This window comes from Podarcis cretensis, assembly GCF_951804945.1.
Source record: "Podarcis cretensis genome assembly, chromosome: 12".
Taxonomy (NCBI): Eukaryota; Metazoa; Chordata; class Lepidosauria; order Squamata; family Lacertidae; genus Podarcis; species Podarcis cretensis.
This window is the reverse complement of record NC_137181.1, coordinates 48,774,649-48,800,793: the sequence shown is the minus strand read 5'-3', so window position 1 is coordinate 48,800,793 and position 26,145 is coordinate 48,774,649. Positions and strand designations below refer to the sequence as shown.

Sequence of the window (26,145 nt, the reverse complement as noted above, 5' to 3'; positions counted from 1 at the left end):
TTCAAAACCATGTAAAAGGATCAAATTGAGAAACAAAGACACACAACTTATAAAATTATTATTATTTTTTTAATCCCTGAACTCCTCCCTTCCCAGCTGCTGCTTCTGTTCTTAAAGTCATGGCCTGAGAGAGGCTGATGGCTCAGCTAGACTTGATTGAGGCCTGGGGTGGCAAGGCTCTTTGCACTTCCTCGCTGAGGAAGCTGACTTCTGCTGAATTATTTTAGAGTGTTTCTGTAGGTTTTCCTTTGCTGGGACTTTTCCAAACAACTTCCAGACAGGAGCATTCTGCTTAAAAACCTCCAAGGAAGGAGAGTTCACAACCTTCCGAGGGAGTCTGTTCCACTGTCAAACAGCTCTTACTGTCATAAAGTTCTTCCTGATGTTTAGTCAGAATCTTCTTTCTTGTAACTTGAATCCATTGGTTGGGGTCCTACCTTCCAGAGCAGGAGAAAATAAGCTTGCTCCATCTTCCATGTGACATTCCTTTAGATATTTGAAGATGGCTATCATATCTCCCCTTAGTCTCCTGTTATGCAGGCTCCTCTTATCCAGGATTTCACCTGTATTGCTTCATTTTAAAGAATAAAGACACATCAGTTTTCTTTTCAGAGAGGTTTCCCATAATAAAATAGAAATAACACTGGCTACTGTGCTGTCATACAGCAGCAAACAATATCACGGTTCCGAACAATAAGACTCAAAATTCATTTTCCTGCCTCTGCAATCTTAGAAAAGTTTTCATGTGCCTCTTAAAAGCACAGAGGAATGCAACCTCATCAGTCTATTGAGCCTACTGTTGTCTTTAAATGCGATTGTTTTCATTCCTAGAAGCCTTAAGAAAGGAAAACACTATTTTGTTAAAATAGAGAACAAGGCTGCTGGTTACCACAATTAACTTAAGATCATTCCATTTTTTTACAGGGCTTTCAGCAAAAGCTGCAAAATGTGGTTCATTTACCAGAGATGTCTCATGTGTCCCAAACACTGGAGAAGACAATTAGATGGATCATTCAACCCAGTTAAGTGGGAGAAAAAGCTAATTCCAAGATTCATTCGGTCCATATTCAGCGAAACCGGGAAGTGGGAAACAAGCTATAAAGTGGAGACTAGGAGGGAAGTTGAAAGCTGGTGGCATTCCAGAATAAAGGAACAGTTCGACCAAACTTCAGAAATAGATGTAAGGATTATGGCAAAATTGAACATGCGCTCTTGAATTACTTTTGTCCCCCTGTATTAGGTGCTCTTTGGAAAGTTAATGGCCGTATACTGCGGCACAGCTAAATGGACTTAGGATTTCGCCCATTGCATTAAATATAATAGCATATTACCTGCTTCTCAATGGAGGTGTCTTTTTAGAATATTGAATTAAATTATGAGAACTTGTAATTTAATAAACAAAGATTACTGCTCATAAGAAAGGTGACATCCTTTTTGTTGTTATTTTCTGATTTGCTGGTCAAAGTGCAGTCCTATTTTTAAGATTTCTTTAAAAATTGGGGGTTAAAGACAAAAGCGTGATTTGTAAAAAATATTAAATGTAAAAAAAATATTAAATGTAGTTTAAAATTAAACTCCCCCCCCCCAAGTTCTATCTTGCATACTTTATTTTTGCTTATCATTTTGTCTAGAAATCAAGGCAAAAGTTTTATGTCCTGTCAATGTTTCCATATCCTTCTGGGAAGCTACATATGGGCCATGTTCGAGTCTACACCATAAGCGACACGATAGCACGGTTTCAGAAAATGAGAGGATTTCAGGTAACTATTGATATTTGTTTGGATAATATTTCAGGTGCTTGGAAATGAGTGGTCTGTTGCTTCTGAGGACAGTCAAAACACACTTAGGAACAGGCCGAGCCTGAAACCTTTATTTAATGACAGCTAATCACAAAGCACAAATTGGGCGGACCTTAACGAGATAATAACGGAATTAGGGGCTGTGTTATAAGTAATTATTCAGCATATTCCTCGCTTCAGATTCCTTGTGGTGTTCTCTGCCTCTCTACTCCACTCCGGCCCTTTCTGCTAAAAGTGGCATACTTATCCTAATATACATCAACCTGGGCATATAACAAATACTTCTTCCTCATAGGTAATGCCTGATTAAAAAACTGTACAATTTGCAAACTTGCCATATTTTACAACTAACTGGCACAAGAGGGAGAGCAGACAAACCAGGAGAGGGTGGCTTTGAACCATCCTGGTCTGCTCTCCCAGCCGGCAAGAGCATGTGTTTGCACTGCAATAGTTGCTTGACCTGTGTATCATCTGTCTGCAGGTAAGAGTGTTGTTATAATTTGTAGTGGGGGAGGGGTGTGAGTGTGTATGTACTAACTGAGTGAATGCAGCTGGGGTTGGGGTGTGGTCCAGGGCCTGCCTTACTATAACAGCAGCCCTGCTGCAGGCAGCGACATCAGCCACTTTGGGGAGATGCAGGGGCAAAGGTGCTTCGTGCTGTCAGTCAGGCTGGCTATAGAACTGTAGGCTAGGTGCTGCTTGAGACAGTCCTGTGACTCTCAACCGGGGTGAGAGCCTGGCTGATGGAAAACTTGGTTTGTTGGAATTCCCCCTGAGTGTGAGAGATAGGGGGAAGAAATCTTGACTTCTTTGGGAGCATCAAACTGGAACCTGAGGTTTGGACTGTTTCTTCTTGCAAAAAGAGGAGCTAAGGAGCTGGGTGCAGTAGCAATCAGTACATTGTAGTTTATGCAAGACAGGAGCCATAGCTTAGCACAGGGGTCAGCAAACTTTTTCAGCAGGGGGCCAGTCCACTGTCCCTCAGATCTTGTGGGGGGCCAGACTATATTTTGGGGGGGGGAATGAATTCCTATGCCCCATAAATAACCCAGAGATGCATTTTAAATAAAAGCACACATTCTACTCATGTAAAAACACCAGGCAGGCCCCACAAATAACCCAAAGGCATTTTAAATACAGTGGTACCTCGGGTTAAGTACATACTTCATTCCGGAGGTCCATTCTTAACCTGAAACTGTTCTTAACCTGAAGCACCACTTTAGCTAATGGGGCCTCCTGCTGCTGCCGCGCCGCTGCTACACAATTTCTGTTCTCATCCTGAAGCAAAGTTCTTAACCAGAGGTACTATTTCTGGGTTAGCGGAGTCTGTAACCTGAAACGTATGTAACCCGAGGTACCACTGTAAAAGGACACATTCTACTCATGTAAAAACACGCTGATTCCTGGACCGTCCGCGGGCCAGATTGAGAAGGTGATTGGGCCGGATCCGGTCCCCGGGCCTTAGTTTGCCTACCCATGGCTTTGCATGTGCAAACGTGCCCTTTGTCTATAACAGGAATAGCCCACGTGGGTCCCTCTGGATATGGCTACACTATCTCTGATCACTGACTATGCTGCCTAGGAGATCACCACTTTGGTTATCCCTGATTCATGCTGGCATTACTTTAGCCGATCAACTAAAGGTTGTAGGCCTAATACAAATTCAGTAGACTTTCTTACTTGCAGATCTATGCTACTGGATGACGACGCCAGTTCCAGCAGCGAGGAATAGTGATTCAGAAACTGAGGGACTGGTGGGAGCATTCCATATGTTGCCTTCTACATTTGTATTCCCCTTCCCCTTTGCTGCTTACAAATTAGGAAAAGAACTGTCTCTGTAACTTTGCCCACAATATTTTATTACTTGAAATTGAAGCATTGACACCCTCGGTTCCAGCACATCCCTGGTCTTATTTGCACTCCCATCTCTTTGAATGCTGGCCTGTCACAACTTCAGCAAAGTGCATTTTTATAACACCTTTTAAATCTATTCACAATCTGGAGCTAAAAGACAATGCACTTGGAAATGATGTCTCTCCACCCCCAACCCCCCCAAATGTATCTTGAAGGCTACATTAGTCTCCATGGTAACAGATAAATACATCTGCTTCTGAGATTAATCTATGGATAATTGAGAGTAGGCTTGAAATGGTTTTTCCCCGAATGTATTTTGTTTCAATACGGTTATCTCTACAGTAACAGCTAAATACATCTGCTGCAGAGACTAAGGAATGGGCAGTAGTCCTTCTTACACAAAAGTCCACAGGATGTATATTTATATAATATACATAAGTGGCCACAGTTTTGGGCTTAGTGTTCTAGTCAGCCATTTTTGTACCTTGTATTTCCATTATCCCTTTCCCAGGTCTTTCTGGCATGTGCAGAGAATTCAGAAGAGGGAGGGGTGTATTTTATGTCTTTGTCCTCGAACTTTACAGGGTGTGCTTCACTCCATCTATTAACATGAATATTTATTAAGATGCTAAATGAAAGCAAGGCACCGCTCAGTATACAAGCATTGGCTAAGAATAACCAAATCTGGCATGCAAACTACTGTTGGCACCTACTTGATGTGCAGTGGAGAAAACCTTATTTGTGAGGCTTACAATGCACTTTGAAATGTTGCTCATTAAATACTCTTCCTCAGTCTCTTGCGTTGTTTCCCTGGAAGTGTGAGATTGACGCATTAGCAGAAAGAAGCCCTACTAGAACAATAACTAATACTTTATACAGTGCTTAATATAGCAAGATCACACTGCAAATTTGCTAAGATGCAGGTTAAATACAATAGCTAAAGTCTGTTCAGGTTTTTCTCCCCTTGCAAATACAGGCAAAGTACTGTATAAACATTCCATTTAATCTAATCTAATGTGGGGGTTTTTTTTAGCATAATCAGTGTAGGCTTGGGCCTCACAGCCGAGTGAACTTTTCAAAGACCTAGAGATGTGTTTGCCTATCCTTGATAAATAGTAATTAATTCCTGCTGGTAATTGCTCTAAAAGTTTAATTCTAGTTATCTAATGTGCTTTACAGTACTGTTGCGCTCTTAAAACATTCATTGTTGTAATAGCAAAGTCTTCAACAGTAAAGTCTTTAACAGCACCAATGTCATGTCATAATAGAAGTGTTAATAAAGGCACTTTGCACTGCTGGATACAGTACTTCGATAAATATATCTTTTAATTTCATATAAAACATATATCTATTTTAAGTTATGCTTTGTACCTATTTTAAATCATAGTCGTGATGTGCTCTACCTCTGCTCTTTCCAGCTTAATCAGATCTAATTTAAGTCCAACTCCAACCTATTATTATTAGTTAAATTTGTATACAATACTACCTTTTTTGGGAGAGGTGTTATGCATGCAGAGTACACGAAGGGCAGGCTTGATTCTTACTAGATAATTTTTTTAAAAAGTATCCTGTACATTGCGCTTAAAGCTAAATTGTTTGTGACAGGCACAGTCTGGATGATTCAATGAAATAGCAAAGATGCTGAATTTTGAAAAATGCTTCATTATTTTGAGCCCTGGAGGTATTGCTAAATCCACTCTGGAAAGTGACAAAGGGTGACATTTCTTATTTTTGTTACAGGTGATAAATCCAATGGGATGGGATGCATTTGGGTTACCTGCAGAGAATGCGGCAATTGATCATGGCTTGCATCCAGCAGACTGGACACAAAGGTGTTTGTTCTTCTAGCTGCTTTATGCATGTGTCAGTTCTGAAGCAGAATATTGCTGCTCTTGCTCCTTTCCATGTTCTTTTAGCCTCTGCTCTACAGAAAATGCCCCAGGTTAGAGAGATACGCACCTAGTAATGTCTCTGTTATTAGAACAGTGGTGCCTCGCAAGACGAAAAGAATACGTTCCGCGAGTCTCTTCATCTAGCGGTTTTTTCGTCTTGCGAAGCAAGCCCATTGACGGCTTAGCGGATTAGCGCTATTAGCGGTTTAGCGGCTTTTAGCGGCTTAGCGGATAAGCGGCTTAGCGGCTTAGAAAAAGGGGGGGAAGGGGGAAAAACCCGCAGGAACTCGCAAGAGTCATAACTCCAAAACAGAAAACTCTTTCGTCTAGCGAGTTTTCCGTCTTGCGAGGCGTTCGTCTTGCGGGGCACCACTGAATTTGTCTATAACTGTGCCTGGTACCAACACCTAGGATTGTGCATACTTTCTCTAGCTCATCAGGTATTAAGCCAAGCTTTCTCTTGCATAGGATGATACAACTGTGTGAATGCATGAGGAGCATCAGTTACACACTATGTATGTAGGAATTTGCAGCTCACTCTTCCCATATTGGACCAGAAATAAGATTTTTTTCTTAAAATTGTGTCACTCATATTAATATTAAAAAACGATTTGGTTTTGGTTAATCTGTAATTGAAATGGGGTTCAGTAAGTAGCAATCTGGCAAAGGATTTTTATAAAGTGAATGGTGGATGAAACTCTGAGGCCGTTTAAGTTGACCCAGTGCAAGTTGGAGGAGTTTAGGAGCCTTTTCTTGGGAGCAGTTGTTTCTGAAATATTCTTTTCTGTTTAAATATGGATTTTATTTTGTCTTTCAGTAATATTCGGCACATGCGAAAGCAGCTTGAAGCGTTAGGCTTGTATTTTAGTTGGGATCGGGTAAGCTTTTTTTCTTTTAAGATGTATACTTCATGAAACTTGCTGTATTTTTTGCTCTATAGGGCGCACCTGACCATAGGGCGCACCTAGTTTTCAGAGGGGGAAATCAAGGGAAAAAATATGATTCCCCCCGCCCCCCAGCTCTGGGAGCAGCGGACAGGCTGCACGCAGCCTGTGCACTTCTCCCAGACCTTCTCCCTGCTATTGCGGGAGGTGGGGGAATTCCCCCATCTCCCGCAAAAGCCCACAGGAGCCGCGCACCCTTTAAAGAGTGTGCGGCTCCTGTGGGCTTTTCTACCGAGCTTGTGGGGCTGGCAGTGGGGGGAAGCGCAGCTTCCAAACCAGGTCCGGGAGCAGCGCGAAGGCGTCGCACGCCTTTCCGCTGCCTCCCGAGAATGTGGGGCTGGCGGTGGGAGGAAGCGCTGCTCAAAGACCAGACTCTCCTGGCTTCAGTGAAAGCAATGCAAACTCTCCGGAGCGCAGGCTTCAGAGGCTTCGCGTTGCTATCGCTGAAGCCAGGGAGCCTGCATTCGCTCCCCTTAATTTTTGGCGGGGAAAAAGTGCGTCCTATAGAGCGAAAAATACGGTAATTGTCTGTGCATTATTGAAGTGTGTGTGTTATAAGTGTTTCATATCGTTAACGTGCATGAATTTGAAGTCAGTTTTAAGAAAGTTCTTCTCTAGGATGAGTTTACTTACTATTGTTGTTTAAACCTATTAGTTTCTTGTCTCCAAGTAACTTACGTTGATAAAAATGTACATAATTGCATTATACCATAGGCGAGGGCAGGAATTGTGTAACACATTAATATTCCGTACAACATTTTAAAACACACACACAAAGCGACCCCCACATAATAATGGTGTAAAATATTGGCAGCACGCTAACAATAAACAGAACAATACACCCACCCACTCACCAGTGGACAAAAATAGAAACTCAGCGCTGACATCCCCTCGCTAGCCGAGGAGTTATGACATGCTTTATGACTTACGATGTGATTATTTGTTACACGAAGCGCCATCAATGTGCATGACCCTCTGTAGGGCACAAACGGAAAGGTCCCTGATGCAAGGAGCTTACAGTCTCAACACAGGAGAAGCAGTGGAGGAAGGCGAGAGAGGTGGGGGCAGGGCTAAAATAAAGAAGCAATATGCAGCTGTTCGTTGCTTGTACTGGGGCTGAGTTGCAGCAGGGAATGAGAACTAGGGGACTGAACTGTAGGGTTAGGAGAGAATGAGTGATAATGATGACAATATTATTTCTTAACCTACACCAGGGGTCAGCAAACTTTTTCAGCAGGGGGCCGGTCCACTGTCCCTCAGACCTTGTGGGGGGCCAGACTATATTTTGAAGAAGAAAAAAAGAACGAATTCCTATGCCCCACAAATAACCCAGAGATGCATTTTAAATAAAAGCACACATTCTACTTATGTAAAAACACCAGGCAGCCCCCACAAATAACCCAGAGATGCATTTTAAATAAAAGGACATACAGTAGTACCTCGGGTTACATACGCTTCAGGTTACATACGCTTCAGGTTACAGACTCTGCTAACCCAGAAATTGTACCTCGGGTTAAGAACTTTGCTTCAGGATGAGAACAGAAATCGTGCTCTAGCGGCAGCAGGAGGCCCCATTAGCTAAAGTGGTGCTTCAGGTTAAGAACAGTTTCAGGTTAAGAACGGACCTCCGGAACGAATTAAGTACTTAACCCGAGGTACCACTGTACAGTATTCTACTCATGTAAAAACATGCTGATTCCTGGACCATCTGCGGGCCAGATTTAGAAGGCAGTTGGGCCAGATCCGACCCCTGGGTCTTAGTTTGCCTACCCCTGACCTACACACTGTGCCTTGCACAGTGCATGAGATGAACAAAGGGGGAGCCCTGCCGTCTGGCTTGCAGTCTAAATAAGCACATGAGGCAAAAGGCAGAGTATAAAAAAATGGCCAGAGAATCACTTGGCAGCTGATCATTTGTGTCACTGGTGAGAGGCTCGACTTGCTTCCTCTTCCCTGAACCTAGAAATCTGTTTGTGCTGTTATGCTTTGCTCACAAGTGATATCAAGACTCTATCAGAGTTGCAGTGGTGGCCGGTGCCCCTTGGTTCTTGTAGAGCAGAAGGGCACGGAGGCCAGCAGTCGTTGGAGCCAGAGTCAATGGCAGGCAGAGCCAACTATTTCATACCTGCTGAGCTCTGTGATGGTAACACTGAGACTGACAGCCAGTGCCAACCCCTCGAACTGAATGTAAGTAAAGACAGCAGGCAGTTGGAAGCTGGCTAATGACTGGCTGAGGTTGGTGGGCAAGTGCCGCATTCACACCTAATGAAACAGTCTCCTCTGTTAGTGAATGAACCACTTAGAATCATCGAATTGGAGGGAGACGTCTAAACCTTCTAGTCCAATCACCAGCTTGATGCAGGAAATCCAGAGTTGGTTCATTCTCCCAGCAGGTGGCTCATCATTGTCTGGTTTCATTGTCACACTGCTCTTGCCTTCAAGAATGTCGAACCAACGCGTACTCTCTTGTCACTTACTCCCATTAAGCTTGAGAGGATGTGTCTGTGCTGCCTGCCGTAGCCCTATACATCAAGCCCAGTAATATAAATACGCTGTAAAGGCTTTACTGACTCTGCCAAGAAACTTACATTGCCCCCTGCTCTCAAATTGTGAAGCAACAGTGTATGGGTTTAGGCACACTTAAAACTGTGACAGATTGTGGTCATGGATTCCCCTACCTACTTAAAATGGCTTCCTTGATTTAGTGGGTGATATAAAGGACTGCTGTATATTCATTACAGCAGTGTTTCCCAACCTTGGGCCTCCAGCTGTTTTTGAACTACAATTCCCCATCATCCCTGACCACTGGTCTTGCTAGCTAGGGATGATGGGAGTTGTAGTCCAAAAACAGCTGGAGGCCCAAGGTTGGGAAACACTGCATTAGAGTGCACATGGAATATTGAATCAGGTGGTCATCTTTTGAATGAACCACTTATTGTTCTGAAGAACCAATACTGAAATTGCTCTTATTCTGTTTACAGGAAATAACCACTTGTTTGCCGGAGTACTATAAGTGGACACAGTATCTTTTTATTAAGCTTTATAAAGCGGGGTTAGCCTATGAAAATGAAGTAAGTTGAACTGTGTCTTTTTATATTATGGATATGCCTTTAAAAGCTTTGGGTGATTATTGCTTGTGTGGTGACTTTCAGACATACAGCTGTAGAAAACTGTGTGTGTGTGAGAGAGAGAGAGAGAGAGAGAGAGAGAGAGAGTGCCTGTGGTGTTCTATGTTGCATAAGATGATGATTATTTCTATAAATTTTTCTACCCCCACTCTTCTGAATTACTATTTCGAAAGCAGCTAATGATGCGATCAAGCAAATAAATAAAACACAAACAAAATAATGATAATAATAATAAGAAGAAGAAGAAGCAAATAAAAATAGCACAACAGTAAAATCAAGAATATAAGTTGTCACAGAAAACCAATTTAACCAGAATTTTGAAGGCTAGCGTGTCCAGTAGGCAGGGGCACTGCAATCAATAAAGCTTTCTTCCTGGTTTCTGGTGCCTCAGCTTTGAAGGAAGATGAGCATCTGGAAGAGGGCATTGGCAGACATATAAAGATAAATTGGGAATAGATGGTCCTTCAAGTTCCTGGGTCCCCAAGACTTTAAATGTGAGCATCTGCAAGTTGAATCAGCTTGGAAACAGCCAACCAGCCAGTGAACTTGTTTGAAAGCTAATGAGAGATGATCTGACTAGCCAGTCCTTCAACTAACAGAAACTTTCGAACCATCTTCAGAGGGAGCCTCATGTATAATGCATTTCAGTAGTCAAACCCAGAAAGTAATGGGAAGCCAGCTTGCTGTGCCTGGTTTAGTTCTGTGTCGGTAATAGTAACCTATATTAGTGTGGGCTTTGTGGGATAATTTTTTTTTCTGTAGGAGACTTTCTAATTTGGCAAACGAATCCCTTCACTCCATGGACTTCAATGTCCCAAAGGAGGTCGTACATTCAAAAAGCAATATTCTTCCATTGCTGAAATCATTGGGGGACTGTTTTTTTGTTAATATAAAGCTATGTTAGTTTTGGAAGCGAAGATATGCCAGATACATGCTGGAAAGAATTGGGTATTATTTTTTTCCCCACGGCAGGACATGCACATGTAGTCATTCCTGTTATAGGAGTCTGTGGAAGTGTGGCTTTGCAACAGGTTAATCTCATAAGCCCTTGAGCAGTAGTGGGTGCAGAAGCCAAAGGCAGGATTTTTTCAGTCTGTCTAGGAATCTAATTGCGAGGCAACCAAAAAGACTAGGATGGCTTCTTTTTATATACACACATCTGTAAAGAGAATAGTCTGTGAAGAAATGAGTTTTAGAAGCAAGTGTAAAGGATGATGTGGTGAAGCAGAGAATGACTTAATTTGAGTGCGGGGTCAGTCGTGCAAGCTCTTTTCAAAGGCAGAGTTCAACTCCGCAGCGTTCAAAAGAGTAGAACAGAAGTAACTTCTTCTGAGAGCATGCGGATTGCGTTTGCTGTCCTCCATCGCAGACTGCCTGCTAGTAAACTCTGTGACTGATGAAATCATACTATGCAATTCGTGACAGATTATTCCACTGCGTAAAAAAAAGTAATGTTTTAGCCCCACAATGTTTTGCTAGCAAGCTGTCCAGTGCTTAATTTGTCCAATTCCTTTTATTAATTTTTTAAGAACAGTAAGATACCTCTCGTCTCAGGATATAATTTTAATGCCACAGTATTTTGTGTATATGTCCATCTGCTGGCACCCTCTGGAACAGCGTAGGGGAAAGAACGTCAGTGAGCCACACTCCTCATGTCTGAGTAGAGCTTTAGCTCACATAAACAAGGCTATGGATCCAAACCAATGCTCTGTTCAGTACTGAACAGAGTGGGCTTTTAATAATACGTGTAACCTTTAATTTCCCTTGGAAGGCAAAGGTTAAGATGCTGCTGCTACAGGAGAGATGAAAGGTGCTTCTGTTCTTCTATGATACACTCCCATTCATTTGGAGTTGGTTTAATTTATATTGTTATATTATCCTGCCAGCCATCAGATAATGCACAGAAGGCTGTGCATTGTACAGTAGCACCATGATACCTTCTTCACAGTGGTAATGTGAACAGTGAGATCATTTGTGTAGGAATAACTTCAAATATAGGGACGCAGGTGGCGCTGTGGGTTAAAGCCTCAGCGCCTAGGGCTTGCCGATCGAAAGGTCGGCGGTTCGAATCCCTGCGGCGGGGTGCGCTCCCGCTGCTCGGTCCCAGCGCCTGCCAACCTAGCAGTTCGAAAGCACCTCCGGGTGCAAGTAGATAAATAGGGACCGCTTACCAGCGGGAAGGTAAACGGCGTTTCCGTGTGCGGCTCTGGCTCGCCAGAGCAGTGATGTCACGCTGGCCACGTGACCCGGAAGTGTCTCTGGACAGCGCTGGCCCCTGGCCTCTTAAGTGAGATGGGCGCACAACCCCAGAGTCTGTCAAGACTGGCCTGTACGGGCAGGGGTACCTTTACCTTTACCTTTTAACTTCAAATATGGCTCTCCTCATTTATCTGTTATCAGATATAGCAATAGAAATGCCACTTGAACCACCAAATCGTTTCTACATGACTTACCTTCTCTTCTTAAAAATGATTTATTAATTTTATTTCATAAAATTTGTATATTTTCTGAATGTATAAAACCTCAAAGCAGTCTAAAACATGCTGCCATACAGTATATTTGTGTGACTGATTTGTATACAGTAAGCCTGCAACTTATGCGCTGGGGATCGCGCCCAAAGTCAAAATTGCATATAGTGAAAACACATTTGGTGCAGTGGCAGGTGGGATTGCCAAACTTCTTTCCCCCCCTAGATGCCTGCCCACTTTCTGCACATTTTTTATTTAATTTATGTTTTTGCCAAGTGTGTAAAAGCTGAATGTGCACGAGTTAAATGCGTGTAAGTTGCAAGCTTACTGTATCTTCATCCAGTGAATAGAAACAAAGACATTTAAAAGGGCATCAGATGTCGATCAGCCAAAAGCCTGGTTAAAGAGGAACGTTTTGCCTGGAGTCTAAAGGTGTATAATGAAGCGTATTGTGTACCCAACAGCCCACTAATAACTCTGCATTTTACTGACATGCTTATTAATGCCAGAATTCCCTCTCAATTTGATTCCTGGCATCTTTTTAGGCAATGGTTAATTGGGACCCTGTGGATCAGACTGTTCTTGCTAATGAACAGGTGGATGAAAATGGCTGTTCGTGGCGTTCGGGAGCAAAAGTGGAAAAGAAATACCTCAAACAGTGGTTCATTAAAACATCTGCCTATGCAAAGGTGTGAGTATAAATTATTTTGCAGAGGAGACCCTCCCGTCAAAGTATTTTTCCCGATCTGTAACAGGCTTGTAGGTTTCGGTGGTATGTAAGATCATTTTCTCTTCCTGCTGTCGATAAGTGTCTGTCATTATAACTATGGCGCCATTATAACTACGCTGCTACAAAAATGGATAGAGTTACATCATTATAATGTAACTACAGCACCATTTAGTTTTGGCCTGTTTCACCTTTAAAGAACATCTTGTGATGTAAATGTGTTCAGCTAGCAGGTCACGCTAACATAACTTTTAGTATAATCCAACGTTTCCCCCCCCAGGTTTGTTCTATTTGGACAAAAACATCTTTCTGAGCGTGAAAAAGAGAAACTGAATATGTGTGATGCATGAACCTTTTTAGAACTATTTTTCTTGGCAATATTTTTTCCCCTCTCACTGTGACAAATTGGGAAGATGACTTGTAAAACTGCAAATACAAAATTTAAAATATTTTTGGAGTAAGAATTCCTGAGCGAGTACCATAAGCCCTGTCAACATTTCACAACTTTACTTCCTTCTACAGCCTTTCTACGGTGATTTTAACAGGATATATGGGTGGTTTAGTCACTGTAAGAGCCGTGGGCCTTTTCTCTGGAACAGCTAGCCTAAGAGACGGCTACAAATCAAAAGTCCCCAGTTTGCAACTCGATTCTGCCATGAACTCACTAGGGAGCCTTAAGGAAACCTTTCCCTGACTTATATTACAGGGTTGTTGTAAAGATTTCAATAAGATAATGCATGTGAAGCTCTTTGAACACTTGAAAATGCTATACAGATCTTGTTAATGGCACGAGACTGCATGAAGTTCAAGGAAAGCCTTTAGAACGTTGCTTACAGCCTTTGGTGCTTTCATCGTCTTTATATGTTACGGAGAATTCAGCTCAGTTATTTGTGTATATGTACAGTGGTGCCCCGCAAGACGAACGTCTCGCAAGACGGAAAACCCGCTAGACAAAAGGGTTTTCCGTTTTGGAGGCGCTTCGCAAAACGAATTTCCCTATGGGCTTGCTTCGCAAGACGAAAATGTCTTCCGAGTTCCTGCAGGTTTCCCCCCCTTTTTTCCCCCTTTTCCTAAGCCGCTAAGCTGCTTATCAGCTGATCCACTGATAAGCCGCTTAACAGCTGATTGCTAAAAGCCGCTAAACCGCTAATCCGCTAAGCTGTCAATGGGCTTGCTTTGCAAGACGAAAAAACCGCTATACGAAGAGCCTCACGGAATGGATTAATTTCGTCTTGCGAGGCACCACTGTATCTGCTCTGTGTCGACATAATCTTCTCTTTACTGGTTATTTTATTTTTGCTACCTTTTGCTAAAGCCACATAAGTTATGCTCAAGTAGCTATGCTAACTATGTGCAATTTTTACTGGATTTGGGTGTTTTTTTATTTTATTTTTCAGGCTTTTTTATTAAAAAAAAGAGTCTAATATTAATTATGTATTTTAAGACTGTAATTATTTTGTTTCCATAGTTACAAGAATAATGTATGCAGAATCCTTGAAAAGTCTCATACTTCACACGGGTTTCTGCTTGGTTATACAGTATTTGTATTGAAAATACTCCCATTTTGTCTTGAAATCTAAGAGTGGCTTATTTTGTTGCAAACTCTATGGGAGAATTTCTTTTATAGTTACATACATACACAGACACAGAGAGAGAGGGGGGGGTTAATGTGCATATTGCTGTCTAGCCCTCTGTTGTTTAAAGTTGAGGGACACATCCTTCATTACTACTCACTGCTAGTAGTTCACTTACCAGAAAGTTGCAATCAAGGATCTGAGTGGCTCTGAATTTGAATGAGCAAGTGCTCTCTTCTCTGTTTGTCAGCTATGGAGAACGTGTTTCACTTGAGAGCTGTATTCTGGGGTTTTTTTTGGGGGGGGGTGTATGCTAGTGGTGGGCAGAGCTAGAGCCCAAAATCGGTGGATCACCCCATTTTCTTTCTCACTCTCTGCCACCATATTCCTCCTCCTTCCCCTTGCCCCCTGCATCATAAAATTAGGCAAGGTATAGGCCATTAATTCAGCAAATCAAATAGGGAGTTGAAAATCTGTAGCAACTTTGCTCTGTTAATGAGGATCAATATGTGAATGAATGTCCAAGTCTGGGAGGCTAATGGAAAAGATCTAATTCCTGAAGAGCCCTTTGGGATGGTGATTTTATAGTACACCAAATGATATAGACATAGGCAAACTCGGCCCTCCAGATGTTTTGGGACTACAACTCCCATCATCCCTTGCTAACAGGACCAGTGGTCAGGGATGATGGGAATTGTAGTCTCAGGTGTAGCCAAGGTGTGTCCTTGGTAAGGCCTTAATTGTAAGTGCTGGTACAGGCAAGACACTAAGGAGAAAAAATGGCTAGAGAGGAGCAAGGTGACTGTGAGTTCCTCTCCAGGAGCCTTTCTAGGAGTGAGGAATTGGTGCTGCAGTCTTGCTAAGTCAAGGACTGGTGAAATAAGTTTGGTGAAATAAGTAGGGCTTATTGCACAGTAAACTTGGGTGGGATTGTGGTATAAATCTATTTAAATTCAGCTGTTTGTCAATTAACTGTCTCCATGATATGGTAGCCCCATCTTGTGGAATGAAACTTATAGTTCACCTCTTCTCTCGCAGTTAAAATCAGACTCATAGCTCTTTCGTAGACCATCTGCTACAGGTTGTAGGTCAGGCTGCAGACTGTGATATAAAAGGTGATAGAAAATAATTTTCTAGGCTATCAGATAGCTTCACTTCATTATTGTCTTACAAAGAAATATTGTATGGCGTTTGGAGTGGTCATTTTTCTGATGTTCGCCTTGTATTAGTTTTTCAGTTGACATAAGAAATTGATTTAATGTGATTACTGTTAAGCTTTAAGGCTGTATATATAATGCCATGATAGTGTTAAAATTATTATTTTCAGAGCAGGGTTTTTAACCATGATAAAACTTTTTTTTCAACCTGGTGTTTAAGGAAAGGGGATCTTTGGTATTCATCTCTCTGATAAATGATACATTTTTCTCTTCCATACACTTCTACTGCTCATATTGTTTACGTGGGTTCTCACAATGCAAAGATCCTGAATAGAATTTGAGCTATTCACTTCTGGACACAAATCTTTTCTCTTTGCAACATCTCAGATCGGTTTTCAATCTAGGTCATCCTTTTGCTAGATTTGCCCAGCTCTATAATTCCCTCATCTCTCTGTCTCTTAGCAACTGGTGCTGTTGACTGCCACTTCCAAACAATATCAAAATTTCCTCTTGTGTTTCTGGATTCTCTTTAATGGATGCTCATCTTCATAAATTTAATCATGGGCTGTTCTACTGCTGCCTCTTTTTGTAACGCTCAGTTGTAAATGCAATTCTTGTTTCTCCACTGTTAATGTAAATACACTTGTCATATCTGAAAAGTTGGCAAAAAAAATCCCCAACTTTTAAATTGTTTTGTACATGAAGATTTAAAGGTTTTTGCTTTATTTTTCTGTTATGAGTTACTGTTTCCTTTTCCTGATTTGCTTAACATATTTGCATTAGAATCTGTAAGATTGTTGCTTTTATTGTTGGATGCATTTGTCGCCATACTATCTACTTTGGCCTCAGAATGCTCGTTTCTAGAGCTTTTTTTTATTCTAATAAGAGGCATCATCTCAGTGCTATCTTGCTAAACGCAAGCTCATTTTTTGACCTGCATTTTGTTAACATCAACTCAATTGCCTTCTTCACTAGTGCTGCTTCCTTGCTATCCTTCCTTGAGATAGGAGTGTTGGTTTGCTATCTAGTTCCAGCCATTCTAAATTTTGGGTATTTTTTCCTGTGGCCCAGTTCAGAGAAAACAATCACAGTCTAGTGAACTATCAGTCCAGTATAACCATCCAGTAATGTTCCTATACACTCCTCCTTCACTCCTTAACTCATTGATGTCTTAAGCCACAGTTTTCTGTGACTTCTGAACTGTGGTTTAAGGTCTCCCTCAAAACCAGGATTCTGGTTTAATTGTCTGACTCATAAGGGATCCATGAAACCCAAATTTCCTGGCTTGTATGTCCTGGGAAACTGGTTTAAGAAACCAGGCAAACTTTCCCAGAGTTTGGGCACATGAGGACAGGAGACAGTAGAAATGGCAAGGAAGTAGTATATGGACACACTGATTGTTACCAGGCCAAGAAACATGCTTTTTTGGGGGGGACCAGGACCATTAATGTGGCAAATACGTATAATGTCTATTTTGGAAAAGGACAATAATGTTATTTCTATATTCTGTCTGATTACACTTTGGCACTGCAGCAGCTAGTCATGAAATCTGTTCCCAGGGCAATATAAACTCATCTCTTTCCTTAATTTTTTTTTTTAATCTGCATGTTTTAAGCCAACTTGTGAACCCATTAGTATTTTGAAGCACCATTTTAAAACATGGCTTGTCTTTTTCATGAATGGGTCACTCCTAGCCTCAGCATAGTCTGTGCAGTGTTCTGACTTCTTGACTCACCTTTTCACATAAAATCTTGGTGTTGGCTGTGGCTTCTGCTTTTACATACCCCTGACCGATGGTGTGGATCGCTCTGACATTCATTGTTTTCATTTCTGAGAACCAATTATGACTTGCTGTTTCCTTTGCTCTCTTGGTAGATTATGTGAGTGCTTCTTACTGTTGATTTGCTCTTAATGTGTGCTAAATTCCATTGTAACCTTTAGCTACATCCTTATTTCTCCGTCAGACTCATTTCCTTAAATTGAATCTCTGCTCCTGTCATTTAGCTAGAATTTTATTTAGTGATTTGTGTGGGCTTACTAAGCTCTCACAAAGTATAATTTCTGCTTCTTTCCACAAGATTGGATTGCGTGCCCATTCCATTAAATTTACCCCCAGCGGTCAACCAGGTGCAGACTGACTTTAGTGGCCAGTTTGGTGCTAGCATTAAAGAGCAGCCAATTGTCTATTTCTGAGGGGTTTTTTTCTTTTTAAATGCTATAGGGCAATGATAGCCTTACAGTTGTTATAGTGGTCACGGGTTATGGGAATTGGTGTCCTCCCGATCTGGAGGGGCTACATGGAGGCCGCCTCTGCTGTAAAGGCACCAAAAAGTCTTGGACCATATCTTTTGCTCTTCTTTTGCTTCTTTCATCATGTGTTTAATGTTGAATAGTGTCAGGACATTATTCAAATTCCTTATGCCTTTGTGCACACCATACATTTAAAGCACAGGCTCCTGTTCCCCCAAGGAATCATGGGAACTGCCGTTCACACCACAGAGCAACAAATCCCATCATCCTTAACAAACTGCAGTTCCCATGATTATTGGGGGTTGGGTGTGGTTTAAATATATGACGTGTCTGGGATTATTATTATTTTTGTATTGCTGACTGTATTCATGCAGTTTCTCCCTGAAAATGTACAGTGGTACCTCGGGTTACATACGCTTCAGGTTACATATGCTTCAGGTTACAGACTCCGCTAACCCAGAAATATTACCTCGGGTTAAGAACTTTGCTTCGGATTAAAAACTTTGGGGTGCAGCAGCAGCGGGAGGCCCCATTAGCTAAAGTGATGCTTCAGGTTAAGAACAGTTTCAGGTTAAGAATGGACCTCCAGAACGAATTAAGTACTTAACCCAAGGTACCACTGTACTGCATTTGAGTGACCCAGGACATATCTGTGTTATTTCAATGGTTTCACTGAAGGCTACAGGACTCAACTCATTTACCTGATCCTTGGCTTATTCCTTTTATTTAATGGGCTTGAGTTTGAACTGCTTTGCCTTTGTAAAAACTGCGCAAGGCTGGTGTGTTCCATATTTGTGGAGACTTTTTTGAGAAAGCACTTAGTTTCTTCAAACGTAGGATGGCCATCTATAGAGAAGAGCCAGGGTTGGGCAACCTTTTTTTTCTGTTGAGGGTCACAGATAATCTGTCAGAGGTCACACGTTGACTATGGGTGAAGCCAGATCAAAAAAATACATGGACCCCTTTTTTCCTACCACCCTCTATCGTCTCTCCCTCTTTCTCCTCACCCTATAGGCAGTTTGCAGGCAGCTTTTGAAATTAGGCTGAAGGCCATATGAGACCCTAGGACCACAGATTGCTTTATAGCATACCATGCAAATTCTTGGTGTCATAAGTCAGGGGAAACAAAGCAAATCCCCCTTTTAAAAAAGGGAGTGGGAGAATATTCCTTCCTGTCAGGTGGAGAATGTGTGGAGGAAGAAGCAGAGATGGGATGGGGCAAACATCTTCCACCCACGTTTCCATGCCGACCATTTTCTTTGTTTTTGTTGCAGGCTTTGCTCGATGGTTTGTCAGATCTCCCCAAGTGGTATGGAATAAAGGAAATGCAAGCTCATTGGTTAGGAGATTGTGTTGGATGCTATTTTGAGTTCATGCTAAAGGTGAGCAAGTCCCTTCTTGGTGATGAGATATTCGTGCCATAATCTGCAGGAGACTGAAAACCATTAGGAGTAAAACTAGAAATGTTAGCAATTACCTGTGGGTAAAGGTAAAGGTACCCCTGCCCGTACGGGCCAGTCTTGACAGACTCTGGGGTTGTGCGCCCATCTCACTTAAGAGGCCAGGGGCCAGCGCTGTCCGGAGACACTTCTGGGTCACGTGGCCAGCGTGACATCGCTGCTCTGGCGAGCCAGAGCCGCACACGGAAACGCCGTTTACCTTCCCGCTGGTAAGCGGTCCCTATTTATCTACTTGCACCCGGAGGTGCTTTCAAACTGCTAGGTTGGCAGGCGCTGGGACCGAGCAGCGGGAGCGCACCCCGCCGCAGGGATTCGAACCGCCGACCTTTCGATCGGCAAGTCCTAGGCGCTGAGGCTTTAACCCACAGCGCCACCTGCAAATGAAGGCTAGGGATCTTTTAGTCTGCAAGGCTGTTTTGCTCAGAACACATACCCCTGAAACCGTAAGTGACATTGGCGTGGGGCATGTAGAGGCACGGCTGGATTGGCTGTGTGACCGAATTCGCCATTGTATTCTCAGATGTGGACTGTGGCCTTTGGAACTGATTCTGAAAAATGTCTGTAGAATTCATAAATGCAAGCTGGGGCCCTCAAGTAAAAATTGTGCGTGTTGCTCTGGAGGAAATTGCAGTAACCCTTTGCCTGTCTTTTGTCAGACTAATAATAACCCTACAGGAGAGACGATATCAGCCTATGCATGCACACCGGAAGCCATTTATGGTGCATCCCATTTACATATCTTGCCTAATCATAGACTGTTACATGGAAATAGCTGTTTAAAGGAAATCTTCCGGAAGGAGCTTGTCCCAGGAAAAGGTGAATCTTTCTTTCTTTTTCTTTCTTTCTTTCTTTCTTTCTTTCTTTCTTTCTCTCTTTCTTTCTTTCTTTCTTCTGGTAGTGCTTGATTTACTAAGACTAGGCAGTTGCTTGTGAAGCTTAACATGGTCAGGCTTGTGCAAAACAATTCACATGTAATATTTTTTAAACATTGCCGCATGCCTTTTAAACATATGGCAGCAGCCTGATCTTCTCTGTAAAGATAAGTTGCTTTGACTGTGAAACCAGACTAGAATCCAAGGCCCTTATTGGATTAGTACCTTGCAGCAACTGAAAACTGCTGAACCACCAAACTACAGAATTTCGTTCCAGGAAAACAACAAAGTATTGTGACACCTGAATATTAAGAAATTGCTGTGGTGTAAGGGTTTCCCCCCCTGTAGAGTCCACTTCAACATATGTATGGTTTCAGTTTACAGGGGTTTGCGCGTGTGTGTGTGTGTGTGTGTGTGTGTGTGTGTGTCTGTGTGTATTAGCTTATCCAGACATGCACACATTCATGCATGCATGAGAAAAGCTTTGCAAACAGCAAAATCAGATGGCTGTTACATACAAGACATACAGTTCTGGGCCAATTCAGTATAAAGCTGAAATATATATAAACTGAGCATAATGACCATTCGCAACAGGAGCCAAACAGCAACACGGTCATCCTAGTTTTGCTCTGTTAATTAACACTTGCGATGGGAGAGGAGACCATTGTCTGAATTCAATGGAATCACACTTCTTGACAAATTCTAATGCAGGAATTGTATGCTGGAGTCTCTGTTTGAAGTTTTATTTGTTGAAGAACGTAGCTCCTTTGGTGGTGCCCAAGGGCAGCAGATACAGTGGTGCCCCGCAAGACGAACGCCTCGCAAGACGGAAAACCCGCTAGACGAAAGGGTTTTCCGTTTTGGAGGCGCTTCGCAAAATGAATTTCCCTATGGGCTTGCTTCGCAAGACGAAAATGTCTTGCGAGCTCCTGCGGGGTTTTTTCCCTCCCCCCCCCCTTTCCTAAGCCCTAAGCCGCTTATCAGCTGATCCGCTAAAAGCCGCTAAACCGCTAATAGTGCTAATCCGCTAAGCTGTCAATGGGCTTGCTTCGCAAGACGAAAAAACCGCTAGACGAAGAGCCTCACGGAACGGATTAATTTCGTCTTGCGAGGCACCACTGTACCGTGCTAGCGGCTTTTTGCCTCCTCTGGCAAATTGGCACGTAGTGTGAGGTCTGACAACCAAGAATCCCTGACTTCAGATTTGCAGCGCCCTACAGTGTACAATGAGGCAGTGTGTGGCAGCAGCGAAAAATGCAAAATGCAAATTTAATGCTTGAAAATAAGATGGCTAGTATATTAATGCCTTTGTGTGAATTATTGGTGCCCCTGCATTTGAAATGCTGTGCACACTTGCAGTTGCCCCATCGTGAAAAGTACATTGTAAGGCTAGAAAAGATGAAGAGTAAGCAGCCAGAACAGTTAGGGGGCTGGATCACCAGCTCTGTGAGGTTTTTGTTCCCCATTTAAAGACTTGCTAAAAGAGAAGACACTGAGAGCCAGTGTGGTGTAGTGGTTAAGAGCGGTGGACTCGTAATCTGGTGAACCGGGTTTGATTCCCCACTCCTCCACATGCAGCTGCTGGGTGACCTTGGGCCAGTCACACTTCTTTGAAGTCTCTCAGCCCCACTCACCTCACAGAGTGCTTGTTGTGGGGGAGGAAGGGAAAGGAGAATGTTAGCTGCTTTGAGACTTCTTCGGGTAGTGATAAAGCGGGATATCAAATCCAAACTCTTTCTTCTTCTTCTTCTTAAAAGTGCATAAAATTATGCACTACTGTATTGGAGAAAGAAGAGGGAGGGTGGGCATAGTCTTCTTCAGCCTATGATAATATTAGAACTTTGGACCATGCAGTGAACTTGATTAGGAATAGCTGGGGGACACAGGAAAGGAAGTGCTTTTTAACCCATAATTAATCCACTGTCACAGGATGCTGACTATTGGCTTAGATCCCTTTGGGGGGAGTGCAGACATTCATGAAAGAGAAATTTATTGGCAGCCGTTGGCAAAGTAGAGGCTCCATGTGCAGAGGCAGTATACCGCCAAATACCACTTGCTGGGGAGCCAAGACTGTTGCCATCGTGCCCTGCTTGTGGGCTTCGCAGAAGCATCTGGCCAGTCTCTGTTGGGAAATGGGATGCTGGACCAGATTCAGCTTTGGCTATCGTATTGTGGTTCTTGGGCCTTGGCTGAAAGGGGTTGCAACCTTCCTCTCTATTAGGAAATAGAGAGAGAAAATAGGAATAATAAATATTAGAGTGCTAAGAAGATGGGAAGAAATTTAAAGACTATTTGAATAAATATTGTAATATTAAAGATATGTAATCACTTGAAAGAATCAATTAGGACTAGGATTAAATTGGGATTAAATAAATAAATGAGAAAATGGAAGATAAGAAAAGTTAGGAAATATGATTATAACTGTGATATTGTTTTAGGAAATAATGATATTGGAAACTGCTATATATAATTACTAAGAAACTCAGATGGAAGAGATTTGAGGAAGTCAAGTAATATGTTTATCAAGATGGATTTTGAGTAATTAATTAAGTTTCGGTTTATGTGGTGATTTGATGTATTTTATGTTTTATGGGTTTTTTTTCTTTTTTTCATTTTTCGTTTCATTCTTTTTTTTTCATTATTGTTGGGGTTTTTTCTTTTATGTTTATGTATGGAAAATAATAAATATTATTTTAAATAAAAAAATAAATATTAGAGTGCATGCTTGTCTAAACAAGATGATCAGTAGTAATTGAACAAGAGAATCTTATTTCTGAGTATTTTTTTGTCCACTTTATCTCTTGGCAGCAAGGGTGGGCTCAATAAATAATAATAATAATAATAATAATAATAATAATAATAATAATAATAAATTCATTACTTATACCCTGCCCATCTGGCCACGACTCCTCAGCCACTCTGGGCGGCTCCCAACAGAATATTTAAATCACAATAAAACATCAAACATTAAAAACTTCCCTAAACAGGGCTGCCTTCAGATGTCTTCTCAAAGTCAGATAGTTGTTTGTTTCCTTGACATCTGATGGGAGGGCGTTCCACAGGGAGGGTGCCACCACCGAGAAGGCCCTCTGCCTGGTTCCCTGTAACCTCACTTCTTGCAGGGAGGGAACCGCCAGAAGGCCCTCGGAGCTGGACCTCAGTGTCCGGGCTGAACGATGGGGGTGGAGACACTCCTTCAGGTATACTGGGTTGAGGTCATTTAGGGCTTTAAAAGTCAGCACCAACACTTTGAATTGTGCTTGGAGAGGGGTACACCCCCCCCCAGAGGGCAACTGGATCCAGGAAGACTGGGAGATGGCCATCACACTCCTGTTGGCTGGAATAGAGCATTGTACAGTACCCTTTTATCACTTAGAAATAAAAAGGGCATAGAATAGCAGCACCTAGTGAGAGACCACAGAATTGCATTTCATTGAGAGAGAAATTGCAAATGCCAACTAGTGATCGAATATAGAATGAGATCTCTTTAAACCAAAGAACAGCAGACAATTCTGCAAAACAAAAAGAGACAATCTTTCAAAAATGGCATAAGAGGGAAAGCTTTCCAGTATAATGGCAAAATATATGCTGCCCTTTACATTTTGTTTTTGTTTTTGCTTTTATTTAGATAATCATTTCCTTGCACAAATATTTCATGTATTCTTGGAGAATGGTAATTGTTTTTTCAGGGGGTGGGATAATTGAAGCGTGAGGTTCAGATTGGGAGAGAAATCTTTCAAAAGTGCAAGAAGCTTTGTTTCCATCAGAAACTAATTAAATTCAGAATTATTGCTATTGATTCAAGCAGACTAAGACCGGATCTTCAAGGGCTGCTTCATTAGGTTTTTAGTAACACAAGAGAGCAGCAGTAAGTGAACACTCTTAGCACAGTGTTCCTATTATTATGATCTTTGCTTTTTTTGTAGAGTCTCTTACTTCAGTGACAGCTCTGAACTTGCTCACCAGTCAAGAGATTCCTGTAGTCATTTCCGCAAAATCTGAATTTGAAGGATCTGTCGATACTAAAATAGGTGAGTACAGGAAACATATTGAACAAATAAGGCTTATGTAGCTGAAACTGTAAAAGTGGTTGTCTCTGGGTTCTAGAAGTATCCATGGAAGGGAAAATAAAGGTTGATGTATTAAACACTGCTTAATACAAAGGTCCGTATAGTAAAAGCTATGGTTTTCCCAGTAGTGATGTATGGAAGTGAAAGCTGGACCATAAAGAAGGCTGATCGCCGAAGAATTGATGCTTTCGAATTATGGTGCTGGAGGAAACTCTTGAGAGTCCCATGGACTTCAAGAAGATCAAACCTATCCATTCTTAGGGAAATCAGCCCTGAGTGCTCACTGGAAGGACAGATCGTGAAGCTGAGGCTTCAATACTTTGGCCACCTCATGAGAAGAGAAGACTCCCTGGAAAAGACCCTGATGTTGGGAAAGATTGAGGGCATAAGGAGAAGGGGACGACAGAGGACAAGATGGTTGGACAGTGTTCTCGAAGCTACCAGCATGAGTTTGGCCAAACTGCGTGCTTTGGTCCATGGGGTCATGAAGAGTCGGACACGACTAAACAACAACAACATTAAGCACTGCTAGGGTTGCGGGACGCGGGTGGCGCTGTGGGTAAAAGCCTCAGCGCCTAGGGCTTGCCGATCAAAAGGTCGGCGGTTCAAATCCCCGCGGCGGGGTGTGCTCCTGCTGCTCGGTCCCAGCGCCTGCCAACCTAGCAGTTCGAAAGCACCCCCGGGTGCAAGTAGATAAATAGGGACCGCTTACCAGCGGGAAGGTAAACGGCGTTTCCGTGTGCGGCTCTGGCTCGCCAGAGCAGCAATGTCACGCTGGCCACGTGACCCGGAAGTGTCTCCGGACAGCGCTGGCCCCCCGGCCTCTTGAGTGAGATGGGCGCACAACCCCAGAGTCTGTCAAGACTGGCCCGTACGGGCAGGGGTACCTTTACCTTTACCTTTTTAGGGTTGCCAGAGTCAAAGCTGGTAAACAGTCATATACTTTAAATTTTCCATGCAGCTGCTTCTGCCTGTTTTTCTGCTCCTGATTTGAAGGTTTGCAGCTATAGAATTTGCTACCACAAGATGTAGATTAGCCACCAACTTGGATGCCTTTAACAGGGATTAGACCAATGGGAGATAAGGCGATCATGGGGGAAATGAGTTTCGGCATGCCCCTAAATGGCTCCTGCTGGAGTCCGAGAGGGCTATTGTGCTCATGGCTTGCTGGTGGGCTTCCCAGCCGAATCTAGTTGGCCACTGGGAAATGAGATGCTAGACTAGAGAGCCTTTGGTCTGATTGAGCAAGGCTGTTGTTCTGACTGTTCTCCAGCTTTCAGTCGGGCAACCCAAAGTACTTGAGACACATGTTTTTGTATCATTCAAAGCAATATTACCCAAACTTGGGCCTCCAGTTGTTTTTGGACTACAGTTCCCATCATTCCTGACTTCTGTTCCTTCTGGCAAGGGATCATGGGAGTTGTAGTCCAACAACAATTGGAGAGCCACGTTTGGGAAACACTGATTTATAGTGTATGCTGTCCACCTGATATAATTGGTGTCCTGTATAAAAGATTAGCTTGGTATGTGTCTTGAGTTCATTTCATAAACTTCCAAGTTGATTTCTTTTCAGTGAAATGGTAAAACAGTGCTTTTCCATTTTTAAACGACAATCATCTAAACTTGTTAACCTTTCCCCTCTATTTATTGTTGTTTTCCAGCTTTTGACATACACAAGAATGTAATTTGAAGCTTTGAGCCATTAGTTAAAATAGGGGTGGGGAAACCTGTGATAATCCAGATGTTTCTGGACTGTGGTTCATATCATCCTTGACCTTTGGCCACAATTTCCAAGGCTAATGACAGTAAGAGCCCCCTAACATATGGATGGCCACAAGCTCCCCTTGAATTAAAATGTTATATTCAAAATGGAAAGTAATAGAATTAAATTAATCAGTACCCAAACATCAACATTAATTCTGATTTTGATGACTGAGATCCAAAAACTCA

At 42.4% G+C, this 26,145-nt stretch overlaps 1 protein-coding gene across 1 annotated transcript in view; it reads left to right on the top strand.

Moving 5' to 3' along the window:
- Positions 1-26,145, top strand: part of LARS2 (leucyl-tRNA synthetase 2, mitochondrial) — a 65,002-nt gene that overhangs the window by 2,008 nt on the left and 36,849 nt on the right. The window contains exons 2-10 of the mRNA XM_079947213.1: positions 925-1,180; positions 1,632-1,760; positions 5,394-5,485; positions 6,363-6,423; positions 9,471-9,560; positions 12,631-12,774; positions 19,068-19,175; positions 19,910-20,069; positions 24,052-24,156. Coding sequence (XP_079803339.1) covers positions 947-1,180; positions 1,632-1,760; positions 5,394-5,485; positions 6,363-6,423; positions 9,471-9,560; positions 12,631-12,774; positions 19,068-19,175; positions 19,910-20,069; positions 24,052-24,156 — 1,123 coding nt within the window. The 5' untranslated portion in view covers positions 925-946. The remainder of the gene's footprint in view (positions 1-924; positions 1,181-1,631; positions 1,761-5,393; positions 5,486-6,362; positions 6,424-9,470; positions 9,561-12,630; positions 12,775-19,067; positions 19,176-19,909; positions 20,070-24,051; positions 24,157-26,145) is intronic.